The sequence below is a fragment of the Salvelinus sp. IW2-2015 genome, linkage group LG27 (genome assembly GCF_002910315.2).
Source record: "Salvelinus sp. IW2-2015 linkage group LG27, ASM291031v2, whole genome shotgun sequence".
Lineage (NCBI taxonomy): Eukaryota > Metazoa > Chordata > Actinopteri > Salmoniformes > Salmonidae > Salvelinus > Salvelinus sp. IW2-2015.
Window position 1 is genome coordinate 35,759,843 of NC_036867.1, and position 14,066 is coordinate 35,773,908.

Sequence of the window (14,066 nt, forward strand, 5' to 3'; positions counted from 1 at the left end):
GCCTTCCCCAATACAATGGATCTGATCCCAGCCGGCGACCCTGTGCGACGCCGTAAAAGGGCAAACGAGGCGGTCTCGTGTCAGGCTTCGGAGACGGGCACATCGCGCTCCACTCCCTAGCATACTACTCGCCAATGTCAGTCTCTTGACAATAAGGTTGATGAAATCCGAGCACGGGTAGCATTCCAGAGAGACATCAGGGATTGCAACGTGCTGTGCTTCACGGAACATGGCTAACTCAAGAGACGCTAACGGAGTCGGTGCAGCCAGCTGGTTTCTTCATGCATCGCGCCGACAGAAACAACATCTTTCTGGTAGAAGAGGGGCGGGGGGTATGCCTTATGATTAACGGAGACGTGGTTGTATCATCATAACAACACACAGGAACTCAAGTCATTCTGTTCACCTGATCTAGAACTCCTCACAATCAAATGTCGACCGCATTATCTACCAAGGGAATTCTCTTCAATCATAATCACAGCCGTATATATTCCCCCCAAGCAGACACATCGATGGCCTGAACGAAACTTTATCTGACTCTTTCTAAACTGGAAACCACACACCCTGAGGCTGCATTCATCATAGCTGGGGATTTTAACAAGGCTAATCTAAAAAAACAACCCCTAATTCTATCAGCATATCGATTGTGCTACCAGGGCTGGAAAAACCCTAGATCATTGTATACTAATTTCCGCGACGCATATAAGGCCCTCCCCCGCCCCCCTTTCGGAAAAGCTGACCACGACTCCATTTTGTTGATTCCAGCCTACAAACAGAAACTCAAACAACAAGCTCCCGCGCTCAGGTCTGTTCAACGCTGGTGCGACCAATCTGAATCCACGCTTCAAGACTGCTTCGATCACGCGGATTGGAATATGTTCCGCATCGCGTCCACAACAATATGACGAATATGCTGATTCGGTGAGCGAGTTCATTAGGAAGTGCATGACGATGTCGTACCCACAGCAACGATAAAACATTCCCAAACCAGAAACCGTGGATTGACGGCAGCATTCGCGTGAAACTGAAAGCGCGAACCACTGCTTTAACCAGGGCAGAAGGTGACCGGAAGCATGACCGAATACAAACAGTGTAGCTATTCTCTCCGCAAGGCATATCAAACAGGCTAAGTCTCAGTACAGAGACAAAATCGAGTCGCAATTCAACAGCTCAGACACAAGAGGTATGTGGCAGGGTCTACAGTCAATCACGGATTACAAAAAGAGAAACCAGCCCCGTCGAGGACCAGGATGTCTTGCTCCAGACAGGCTAAACTACTTTTTTGCCCGCTTTGGAGGACAATACAGTGCCACTGACACGGCCCCTACCAAAACCTGCGGGCTCTCCTTCACTGCAGCCGGGTGAGTAAAACATTTAAACGTGTTAACCCTCGGCAGGCTGCAGGCCCAGACGGCATTCCCAGCCGCGTCCTCAGAGCATGCGCAGACCAGCTGGCTGGTGTGTTTACGGACATATTCAATCAATCCTTATCCCAGTCTGCTGTTCCACATGCTTCAAGAGGGCCACCATTGTTCCTGTTCCCAAGAAAGCTAAGGTAACTGAGCTAAACGACTACCGCCCCGTAGCACTCACTTCCGTCACATGAAGTGCTTGTGAGAGACTAGTCCAAGGACCATATCACCTCCACCCTACCGGACACCTAGACCACTCCAATTTGCTTACCGACCCAATAGGTTCCACAGACGACGCAAACTCAATCAGTGTTGCTTCCTAAGTGGACAGTTTGATTTCACAGAAGTGTGATTGACTTGGAGTTACATTGTGTTGTTTTAGTGTTCCCTTTATTTTTTTGAGCAGTGTATATATATATATTAATTTTTTTACAATTCAGTCATGATGGCCCAACCTAAGCTGGGCCTCCAGACAAGACAGATGAAGGAGGCATTCTTTGAGACCAGGGTTCGACATCCAGGAGGAGAGAGCCAATCATCTCAGATGGTGAAGAACCATAATTTACTCACATTAATAATCATGAACAGTGCATTCGGAAGGTATTCAGACCCCTTGACTTTTTCCACATTTTGTTACATTACAGCCTTATTCTAAAATGCATAATTTTTTTATTTTCTTCAATCTACACACAATACCCCATAATGACAAAGCAGAAACAGGTTGAGATTTTTTTGCAATTGTATAAAAAAATAAAAACCTATCACATTTACATAAGAATTCAGACCCTTTACTCAGTACTTTGTTGAAGCATCTTTGGCAGCAATTACAGCCTCGATTTTTCTTGGGTATGACGCTACAAGCGTGTCACACCTGTATTTGGGGAGTTTCTCCCATCATTCTCTGCCGATCCTCTCAAGCTCTGTCAGGTTGGATGGGGAGCGTTGCTGCACAGCTATTTTCAGGTCTCTCCAGAGATGGTCAATGAGGTTCAAGTCCTGGCTCTGGCTGGGCCACTCAACGACATTCAGAGACTTGTCCCGAAGCCACTCCTGCGTTTTCTTGACTGTGTGCTTAGGGTCGTTGTCCTCTTGGAAGGTGAACCTTCGCCAATGTCTGAGGTTTTCATCAAGGGTCTCTCTGTACTTTCCTCCATTCCCTCAAACACCTCCCTGACCAAGGCCCCTCTTCAATGATTGTTTAGTTTTGCCTGGCGGCCAGCTCTAGGAAGAGTCTTGGTGGTTCCAAACTTCTTCCATTTAAGAATGATGGAGGCAACTGTTTTCTTGGGGACCTTCAATGGTGCAGACATTTTGTGGTACTCTTCCCCAGATCTGTGGCTCGCAACGATCCTGTCTCGGAGCTTTACCGACAATTCCTTCGACCTCATGGCTTGGTTTTTGCTCTGACATGCACTGTCAACTGTGGGACCTTATATAGACAGGTGTGTGCCTTTCCAAATCATGTCCAATCAATTGAATTGACCACAGGTGGACTCCAATCAAGTTGTAGAAACATCTCAAGGATGATCAATGGAAACAGGATGCACCTGAGCTCAATTTCGAGTATCATAGCTAAGGGACTGAATAAGGTATTTAATTTTTAATTTTTATTTTAGTTAATTTGCAAACATTTCTAATTACCTGTTTTTGCTTTGCCATTATGGGGTATGGTGTGTAGATTGATGAGGAAAAGTACATTTTAGAATAAGTCTGTAACGTAACAATGTGGAAAAAGTAAAGGGGTCTGAATACTTTCCGAAGGCACTGTAGATGACCATATCTATGATTATGTACTAAATGTCATAGGTCACTCAAACTGTACTGTAGATAAGGATTTTTTTTGATAAAGGCAAGTTCACCTTGGGAAGGACCCTGTCTCGACACAGACCAAAATACAGGTTTTGGAGGAGAGAGATTTTGCAGATTATGAATATATGGTAAGATTTGTAATTTATCATGATAGTCATAATAATCATAAAACACTGTTGCTGTATGTTCTATATCCAACATGTTCATGTTTTCCTCTGCTCTGGCTTTGTTTTCTCATCACTTGTGCAGCAATCTGGGCAACCAGTTTTTCTCCGGTTTGCATACCGTATTGTAACTATGATTTATATACACAACATGACCAAAAGTATGTGGACACTGCTCGTCGAACATCTCATTCCAAAATCATAGCATTAATGTGGAGTTGGTCCCCCCTTTGCTGCTACAACAGCCTCCACTCTTTTTGGAAGGCGTTCCACTAGATGTTGGAATATTGCTGCAGGGACCTGCTTCCATTCAGCCACAAGATCATTAGTGAGGTCGGGCACTGATGTTGGGCGATTAGGCCAGGCTTGCAGTCGGCATTCCAATTCAAGTCAAAGGTGTTGAATGAGGTTGAGGTCAGGGCTCTGTGCAGACCAGTCAAGTTCTTCCACACTGATCTCGACAAACCATTTCTGTATGGACCTCGCTTTGTGTGCGGGGGCATTGTCATGCTGAATCAGGAAAGGGCCTTCTCCAAACTGTTGCCACAAAGTTGGAAGCACAGAATCATCTAGAATGTCATTGTATGCTGTAGCATTGGGCCTAGCCCAAACCATGAAAAACAGCCCCAGACAATTATTCCTCCTCCACCAAACTTGGCATCTGCCAAACCCAGATTCGTCCGTCAAACCCAGAATCACGCTTAACTGGGGGTAGCAGGTAGCCTAGTGGTTAGAGTGATGGACTAGTAACCAAAAAGTTGCAAGATCAAATCCCCGAGCTGACATGGTAAACATCTGTCGTTCTGCCCCTGTACAAGGCAGTTAACCCACTGTTCCTAGGCTGTCATTGAAAATAAGAATTTGTTCTTAACTGACTTGCCTAGTTAAATAAAGGTACAATAAAAAAAACATCTGGTTAAGTGTGATTCATCACTCCAGAGAATGTGTTTCCACTGCTCCAGAGTCCATTTGTGGTGGGCTTTACACCACTCCAGCCAACGCTTGGCATTGCGATCTTAGGCTTGCGTGCGGCTGCTCGGCCATGGAAACCCATTTCATTAAGCTCCCAAAGAACAGTTATTGCGATGACGTTGCTTACAGAGGCAGTTTGGAACTCGGTAGTGAGTGTTTACCACGCTATGCGCTTCAGCACCCGGCGGTCCCGTTCTGTGTGGTCTACCACTTCATGGCTGAGTCGTTGTTGTTCCTTGACGTTTCCACTTCACAAAAACAGAACTTACAGTTGATCGGGGCAGCTCTAGCAGGGCAGACATTTGACGAACTGACTTGTTGGAAAGGTGGCCTCCTATGATGGTGCCACGTTGAAAGTCACTGAGGTCTTCAGGAAGGCCATTCTACTGCCAATGTTTGTCTATGGAGATTGCATGTCGGTGTGCTCAATTTTGTACAACTGTCAGCAACGGGTGGGGCTGAAATAGACTAATCCACTAATTTGAAGGGGTGTCCACATACTTTTGTATATGTAGTGTATTAAGTTATTTTTCTTAGAACTGCATTGCTGGTTAAGGGCTTGTAAGTAAGCATTTCACTGTTGTATTCGGCGCATGTGACAAATACAATTTGATTTGATTTGGTTTGAAGTCAGGCTGTGCAACTGAGAACGGCCAGTAAATGTATAAAGCCAACCGTAGTGACTTTAAATTAGATATACAACATGACGCTGTAATGTCAGGGAGAGCTACTGCTATTGCTGTTTCTTCTAAAGGGGAACAGATGACAGATCTCTCCCAGGACACTTAACAGCACTTCCTCTCCTTTCTTTCTGTTTATTGGCTGTATTTACTCGGTTCTTTACAGGCCACCATTGTTTTTAGAGAGGCCAATCACTCCACTTGGTGATTGGATAAACTCCTTTCATGTGTCTTCTCTGGAGTCTGGAGCTCAGGCCAGGAACCAAAATAGCCTTTACACCTCTTCCCTATGCCTTGTATCTGTGTTTCATATGTTTGTGTAACAGAGGTAATTTAGTGACCATGCTAGTGTGATGATCAGTAACCTTACCTGAGACTTGAAGAGTTGCAATGGCTCCCCTAGCAAATGCCTAGGCTTTGGCTTAGTGGGCTAATGCGTTCTCCCGGGATTGATCCCTGTTAGTCACACTTGCTCGTATTCTGAACATGACGAACGCCCAGCTTAATTCCAGGTTAGAAAAGGAGAGGTGAGGAAGGAGAGCGACTTTGCTAGAGGCCAACCTAAGCTCTCTACCAGACAGGTCCTGCGTAACACAGGCCAGGTAAGCATGTCAAAACGGACCTGTTTGCCTCTAAAATGGCATCAAATGGAATGCATATTGCTTTTTCCCCCCGAGTATGAGAGCTGCTTTCATCGATTTTCTTTTTCACAATCAAAACATCTGTTCTTTTTGTACCTTCCAGCCACCGGTGGGCACGCCTTCCTTTCGCATGTACTCCAGCAGTCATCTGGAGATCAGGCAAAGAGCTCTGAGGCTCTTCCAGCAGGCAGCCCGCAAGGTACCGTACTTAGCCCTCTCTCTTTCACTCCATAGGCCCTATAGGCATCGAGTGCCTCATCCCAGCCCACTCAACACAATGGTTTCACTCACAAACCACAAGCCAAAACCCTGTGAGACGGTGTGTATACTCTCTCTGATAACGATCTTAAGCCATGTCATAAGATGGTGTAGTAGTCCCTGTAGTATGTCTGGGATGGGAATTCCTAAGGTCAGCTATATTTAATGATGTAGCCTACAATCAACCAAATGCCAAACTGTAAAACCAGTATGTTATACAATACCTCATAGGCAGTTGGAAAGCTGACAATGTCCAAGTCCTGGTTCTCTTTAATATCATATTTCTCCCAATGCATACTTGAAAATATTTTGGGGTTTTGTATTTATATCATTCTCTATTTGAGCAAGAAAGATGTACCGTAACAGATGTCATACAGCACGAAGAGGGTTTACTTATAAACATGCATAACCTTTTGAAACAACACGACTTCTAAGTGAGTGCACCATGTGTTTCAGGTGGTGATTCAATGTCGTGTGAACAACAGACTGGTCTCGTTGAGGCAGCTGACTCAAAGCTTGAAGCGCCTGTCCACAGGAGTAAGAGGTATTGCACTGTTGAGACCCCACAGGGCAAACGTGTTCTCTATTTGACACAGGCATATGATCAAAATACATACCTGACCGATGCAGCACACACATTTGTTGTGCTAAAATAAAAACATCTATCTTAAAATGATTTGAACCCCCCCAAGTCATTTTGATGTTGGAAGCAAGCAAGATGCATGCATCTTTCTGTTTTCAGCTGAGGAGGAGCCCTTTCATCCCCCGAAGATCTCACCAGACAACGTGATTCCTTTCACATTCCCCATCTTCTCTCTTCCTAACCAGTCTGATGAACTGGTAAGTGCAGTGCACTTTGATAAAAAAAAGCCATCTTGTTCTTGCATGGACTACTTGCAAAGAAGGAACACTGATTTGATTTGCCCAGTAGCTTGTATTCGTTGAAATGATTTAGTGAAAATGACCATTAACGTAGTGTTGGCCTTGTATGCCCAGGCTCCCAATGCATGGGGTGTCGTCCCTGTTAGGCCTATTGAGGTCCTGGTCAGACGACACACTCCATTCTTCAATCTGAAGGTACGTTTACATGACAGGTCTTTGCCTGAATAAAGAATCGTTGATGTTGCTTGTACATTGTAGCACTAACAACTAGCTATGTTTGCCTTTCAGTCACTGCTGATGATGACAGGGATTTTGCTTATAAATTGTACAGTAACATGCTCACTTCTGTCCCATTACGTGTGTTGTTTTTCAAGGTTCCCCAGCACCACAAGTTAATGGGGTACCAGCCTGTTTCAGCCTTTGAGGCTGCAGCTAGCTACATTCCCCCAACCCAGCCCGCTATGCACTGGGGCACAAGTGAGCCAAGAGACTCACCACCAACACTGTGGGACGCTTACGTAGGTGGTGTGTAATACACAGATCCATTTATACAAAAGCAAATAAATCAAAGTCAATCTTTTAAGCCTTTTATGAGATGATGTACAAGTGATATAACATAAACAATGATGTGAAACAGCAATAACCCTGAGAACTCTGAATGGTTTGATTGATTACTTAATGGGGTCACTGTCAGAGACTAGGATCTGCTCTGCTCCTCTGACATCCAATAGCGTGTGTGTATTTGCTCATACTGATACAGCAATAACCTCATTGTTTATGTAATCAAACCATTATTTAAAAAAATAAATAAAATCCTATAGTTTCCCATGGTTGACAAGACCGTGACAAGACAACCATTAATCACCCTTCTCTAGAGCTCATGGTCCCCACTTAGCTCCCATCATACAAACACTTACTCATTTGCGGTCAGCTCTCCATAGCAAACTATTTACCACAACATTACTTATTACAGAAACATCCTACAACTGTCAGATCTGATCTTACTTTAGGACAACGTCAAGTAGGATTTTTGCAATTGCAGAAGTAGAGTTTCTAATAGATTGGCCCCATCTCATTAATATGATTTTTATAGTGTATCTCTACTCTTGCCAGCATGGCTGTTATACAAGACTGATAAATCTTTTTTTCTTTTTTTCTCTGCTGGGTCATATTCATTAGGGAACACTGTAGGAAAACATTTTGTAACGGAAAACAAAAATGTGTGTTTGGTATTGAACAAGTTCAGGTCGTCTCTCCTGTTTCAGTCTCCTAATGCACTGGTTGCTTACGTGGTTGTGTCCCTGTCTTTCAGGATGAACTGTGGCCCAGGGTGATCCGTTCTCCCTCGGGGTGTGCAGTGGCCGAGCCAGAGGGCGAGCAGGATGTGGAGCAGGAGGACGAGTGTCCCAGTCTGAGCGTCACGGCCCCCACCGCCCTGCTAAAGCCTCCACTACGCACATCCCCTCAGAATCTTTGTAAGGCATTATCACAGAATATGATAGAACACATGTATTTATTTATTTACAGTATATCACTGGAGGCTGGTGGGAGGCGCTATAGTAGGACGGGCTCATTGTAATGGCTGGAATTGAATAAATGTAACGGTATGAAACACATAAAACATATGGAAACCACGTTTGACTCCGTTCCAATTATTCTATTTAATTCCAGCAATTACAACAACCCCGTCCTCCTATAGCTCCTCCCACCAGCCTCCACTGCTGTATAGATGAATGTGTTCATCATGCATATCTACAGTATGGACCACGTCTATGTCATATCTCCAGTAAATATCTCCAGGTTGTCCATTATAAGGCTGTATACAGTAGATGTAGTCGTAATGATTGTTCTTACTATCATGCATAGTGTTGGAAATGTTTTGTTGGAATCTCTGTCCTGATGATTCCCACAACAGCTGTTCCTCTTCTCAATAGTGCAATCCTTCACTGGGCCTGAGAATATCGATAACTGAATCATTTTGCATTGATAATTTATACTGCTCATGTTCCATGTTGGACTTTGTTCTGCTCTGTAGAACCCAGCCCCCGGTCTCCATGCTTTCAAAGCTGACCCCCTCTACCTAGAGTGTGACCTGGAGTTCCACCTGTGTCCACAGCCCCGGTACACCATCCCAAAGCCCTCTGTGTTTGGAATGCACACCCCCAGCACTCAGAATACATTTTTAGACCGAACAGTAAGTCTCTCATATCAAGAGAAGTTATTAAGCAAAAACTCTTACATTTTTGTGTACTAGCATTGCATTTCTATATAATTAAAATAGAATAAAAAATAATACAATAGAATACCTTGATTTTTCACACAATGTGGACATTTGTGGTAATTGAGACTAAAGCCAAAGCCGTTTTTACAACAATTACACAATTCTTTATCCTGATCAAATTGCAGGATGTGATCCGTGGCGTGATGACCTGGAAGAAGTTCCCATCGGCTGCCCTGGCCTCTCTGTCCAACAGTCCCACACTCACCAGTAGCTGGGCCCCGCGCATGTAAGGATCCAGTAGCACATCTTTACAGGGCTCACATCACACATACAGCTGCGTGACAGTGTCTTAACGGTACATGATGTACTAACTCATCTATACTATGTGTTCTTGAGCAAACAGTGCAAAGTATAGACTGTTGTTCTTCACACACAACTGAACACTTTTATTAATGAGCTTATCTTGTTTGGTCATCTTGTTTGACCAGCTCACAGCCGAGGTTTCATGGTACTGGGATGCTATGGGTAGGTAGATAGCACAGGAGGTTGGTGACACCTTAATTGGGGAGGACGGGCTCGTGGGAATTACAGGAATTGAATGAGTGGAATGGTATTAAATACATCAAACATGTGGTTTCCAGGCATTTGATGCCATTCCATTTGCTCCATTCCAGCCATTATAATGAGCCGTTCTCCCCTCAGCAGGCTCCTGTGGGAGATAGTTAGCTAGGATTGTTTTGCTATTATATGCAGATTTTCCATTGATTGCATAGAGCTTCAATGAAGGCACCGCACGCAACCAGTAAGTTGCACTTAAAAAAACTCCTACCCTTCCTCAGAGCATTTTGACTTGACGAACGTGGAAAACCCTTTTGCTCCTTAGGAAGTACACTGTAGGTTATCGGTCATCCACACACTTCCAGCTGGCTCAGTGTGTTTGTACGTGTCCACTTCTTCCAAGGATGTTCTTGCTTGCTTCTTCTCTGCCTCCAGATCATTTGAATGGCTAAGGCTAAGCTGCAGCACGTTAGCTAAAGGCCCAGACCAGTGCAAGTCTCACAGACAGACTTATGAATGGAAACACAGTGATTTACTTAATATTTACAGGGTGAGGGGGGACCGGCACTCTGTTCCCTTGTCTAAGATCTATGGCCATGGTGCAGACTCCTTTCTGGAATCCATTCCAACACCAGGGTTACTAAGAGCCAGCGCTATATCCTCTGCTTTGTTGAAGTAGTGTCCAAACAAGTCCAAGTGAAATGTTGCCTATCAGTTAAGGTAGGCCTCTACAACAAACCATAGGGCTGCCTAGTCATCTGACGTGAAGATATTGCAAACATCAACAGAATGTTAGCCTGTATGTTTATACTCAGCTGTACAACATGGGCTGAACTTGTGTTACCTTTTATAAATACAGTTGAGATAATAGAGTTGAGTCATTAAGTCAGTCAATGTACCAGTCCTTTAATGATCTCCGAGTCTCTACCACCTGACCGTGTGTTCCACCAGTCTGACCCCTTCAACAGTGACATCCTGCCCACCATGCGCCCACAGCTCTGAATGGCCTTCCAGAAGATATGACAGAGGAGCTACTGGATGGACGGTAAGCACAACACACGCTGACAGACAGACGGACTGAAAGTAACAGGAATCCATCAGAGGGTTTGTGTGACTGATGTGTTTTACCAGGTCTGAAAGCACGGGAGTATCTCTCACGTCTGAGATGATCCGAGCCGAGTTTCCCCTACCAGAGAATGTACCTTCCACTCCCAGACAGCTGAAAGACGACAGCTCTAAAGATGACAGCAGGTATACTGTTCGCACGCACACACACACCACACACACACACACACACACACACACACACACACACACCACACACACACACACACACACACACACACACACACACACACACACACACACACACTGCAGGACTAGGAGCATCATGCATCTGTGTTTCCACTAAATTAACCTCAATCCCTATGAGGAATACTGGCATTTAATTTAGCCTACAACTCAATCAGTGTGTCTTCCCTTGAGTCCTTGCCAATTGTCATCAATCAATAACTTGAATTAACACTTACTTCCGGCGCCGAAAAGAGATGGCCGCCTCGCTTCGTGTTCCTTGGAAAATATGCAGTATTTGTTTTTTTTACGTGTATTTCTTACATCGGTACCCCGGTAATCTTAGTTTCATTACATACAGTCGGAGGAACTACTGAATATACGATTAACGTCAACTCATCATCGTTCCTACCAGGAATATGACTTTCCCGAAACGGATCAGTGTTTTGCCTTCCACCCAATACAATGGATCTGATCCCAGCCGGCGACCCTGTGCGACGCCGAAAAAGGGGAAAACGAGGCGGTCTCGTGGTCAGGCTTCGGAGACGGGCACATCGCGCTCCACTCCCTAGCATACTACTCGCCAATGTCCAGTCTTTGACAATAAGGTTGATGAAATCCGAGCACGGGCAGCATTCCAGAGAGACATCAGGATTGCAACGTGCTCTGCTTCACGGAAACATGGCTAACTCAAGGGACGCTAACGGAGTCGGTGCAGCCAGCTGGTTTCTTCTGCATCGCGCCGACAGAAACAAAACATCTTTCCGTAAGAAGAGGGGCGGGGGGTATGCCTTATGATTAACGAGAAGGTGTGATCATCATAACAACACACAAGAACTCAAGTCGTTCTGTTCACCTGATCTAGAACTCCTCACAATCAAATGTCGACCGCATATCTACCAAGGGAATTCTCGTCAATCATAATCACAGCCGTATACATTCCCCCCAAGCAGACACATCGATGGCCCTGAACGAACTTTATCTGACTCTTTGTAAACTGGAAACACACACCCTGAGGCTGCATTCATCGTAGCTGGGATTTTACAAGGCTAATCTAAAAACAAAACTCCCTAAATTCTATCAGCATATCGATTGTGCTACCAGGGCTGGAAAAACACTAGACCATTGTATACTAATTTCCGCGACGCTTATAAGGCCCTCCCCCGCCCCCCTTTCGGAAAAGCTGACCACGACTCCATTTTGTTGATTCCAGCCTACAAACAGAAACTCAAACAACAAGCTCCCGCGCTAGGTCTGTTCAACGCTGGTCCGACCAATCTGAATCCACGCTTCAAGACTGCTTCGATCACGGCGGATTGGAATATGTTCCGCATCGCGTTCCAACAACAATATTGACGAATATGCTGATTCGGTGAGCGAGTTCATTAGGAAGTGCATTGACGATGTCGTACCCACAGCAACGATAAAAACATTCCCAAACCAGAAACCGTGGATTGACGGCAGCATTCGCGTGAAACTGAAAGCGCGAACCACTGCTTTTAACCAGGCAAGGTGACCGGAAGCATGACCGAATACAAACAGTGTAGCTATTCTCTCCGCAAGGCAATCAAACAGGCTAAGTCTCAGTACAGAGACAAAATCGAGTCGCAATTCAACAGCTCAGACACAAGAGGTATGTGCAGGGTCTACAGTCAATCACGGATTACAAAAAGAAAACCAGCCCCGTCGAGGACCAGGATGTCTTGCTCCCAGACAGGCTAAACTACTTTTTTGCCCGCTTTGAGGACAATACAGTGCCACTGACACGGCCCCTACCAAAACCTGCGGGCTCTCCTTCACTGCAGCCGAGGGAGTAAAACATTTAAACGTGTTAACCCTCGCAAGGCTGCAGGCCCAGACGGCATTCCCAGCCGCGTCCTCAGAGCATGCGCAGACCAGGCTGCTGGTGTGTTTACGGACATATTCAATCAATCCTTATCCCAGTCTGCTGTTCCCACAGCATGCTTCAAGAGGGCCACCATTGTTCCTGTTCCCAAGAAAGCTAAGGTAACTGAGCTAAACGACTACCGCCCCGTAGCACTCACTTCCGTCATCATGAAGTGCTTTGAGAGACTAGTCAAGAGACCATATCACCTCCACCCTACCGGACACCCTAGACCCACTCCAATTGCTTACCGACCCAATAGGTCCACAGACGACGCAATCGCAACCACACTGCACACTGCCCTAACCCATCTGGACAAGAGGAATACCCATGTGAGAATGCTGTTCATCGATTACACGCTCAGCATTTAACACCATAGTACCCTCCAAACTCGTCATCAAGCTCGAGACCCTGGGTCTCGACCCCGCCCTGTGCAACTGGGTCCTGGACTTCCTGACGGGCCGCCCCCAGGGGTGAGGGTAGGTAGGTAACAACATCTCCACCCCGCGATCCTCAACACTGGGCCCCACAAGGGTGCGTTCTGAGCCCTCTCCTGTACTCCCTGTTCACCCACGACTGCGTGGCCATGCACGCCTCCAACTCAATCATCAAGTTTGCGGATGACACTACAGTGGTAGGCTTGATTACCAACAACGACGAGACGGCCTACAGAGGAGAGGTGAGGGCCCTCGGAGTGTGTGGTGTCAGGAAAATAACCTCACACTCAACGTCAACAAAACAAAGGAGATGATTGTGGACTTCAGAAACAGCAGAGGGAGCACCCCCCTATCCACATCGACGGGTCAGTAGGTGGAGAAGGTGGAAAGTTTTAAGTTCCTCGGTTACACATCACGGAACAAACTGAATTGGTCCACCCACACAGACAGCGTTGTGAAGAAGGCGCAGCAGCGCCTCTTCAACCTCAGGAGGCTGAAGAAAATTCGGCTTGTCACCAAAAGCACTCACAAACTTCTACAGATGCACAATCGAGAGCATCCTGTCGGCTGTATCACCGCCTGGTACGGCAACTGCTCCGCCCACAACCGTAAGGCTCTCCAGAGGGTAGTGAGGTCTGCAGAACGCACCACCGGGGGCAAACTACCTGCCCTCCAGGACACCTACACCACCCGATGTCACAGGAAGGCCATAAAGATCATCAAGGACAACAACCACCCAAGCCACTGCCTGTTCACCCCGCTATCATCCAGAAGGCGAGGTCAGTACAGGTGCATCAAAGCAGGGACCGAGAGACTGAAAAACAGCTTCTATCTCAAGGCCATCAGACTGTTAAACA

The 14,066-nt window shown here is 45.9% G+C and overlaps 1 protein-coding gene across 1 annotated transcript in view; it reads left to right on the plus strand.

The window, feature by feature from the left end:
- LOC111953222 (cilia- and flagella-associated protein 221-like) overlaps positions 1-9,329 on the plus strand; it is a 24,614-nt gene extending 15,285 nt beyond the window's left edge. The window contains 13 exon segments of the mRNA XM_023972344.2: positions 1,853-1,922; positions 1,924-1,959; positions 3,262-3,349; positions 5,550-5,639; positions 5,782-5,877; positions 6,393-6,480; positions 6,679-6,776; positions 6,933-7,013; positions 7,193-7,336; positions 8,131-8,268; positions 8,270-8,293; positions 8,854-9,012; positions 9,225-9,329. Of these exon segments, the coding sequence (XP_023828112.2) occupies positions 1,853-1,922; positions 1,924-1,959; positions 3,262-3,349; positions 5,550-5,639; positions 5,782-5,877; positions 6,393-6,480; positions 6,679-6,776; positions 6,933-7,013; positions 7,193-7,336; positions 8,131-8,268; positions 8,270-8,293; positions 8,854-9,012; positions 9,225-9,329 (1,217 nt within the window).
- The last annotated feature ends 4,737 nt before the right edge of the window (positions 9,330-14,066 follow it).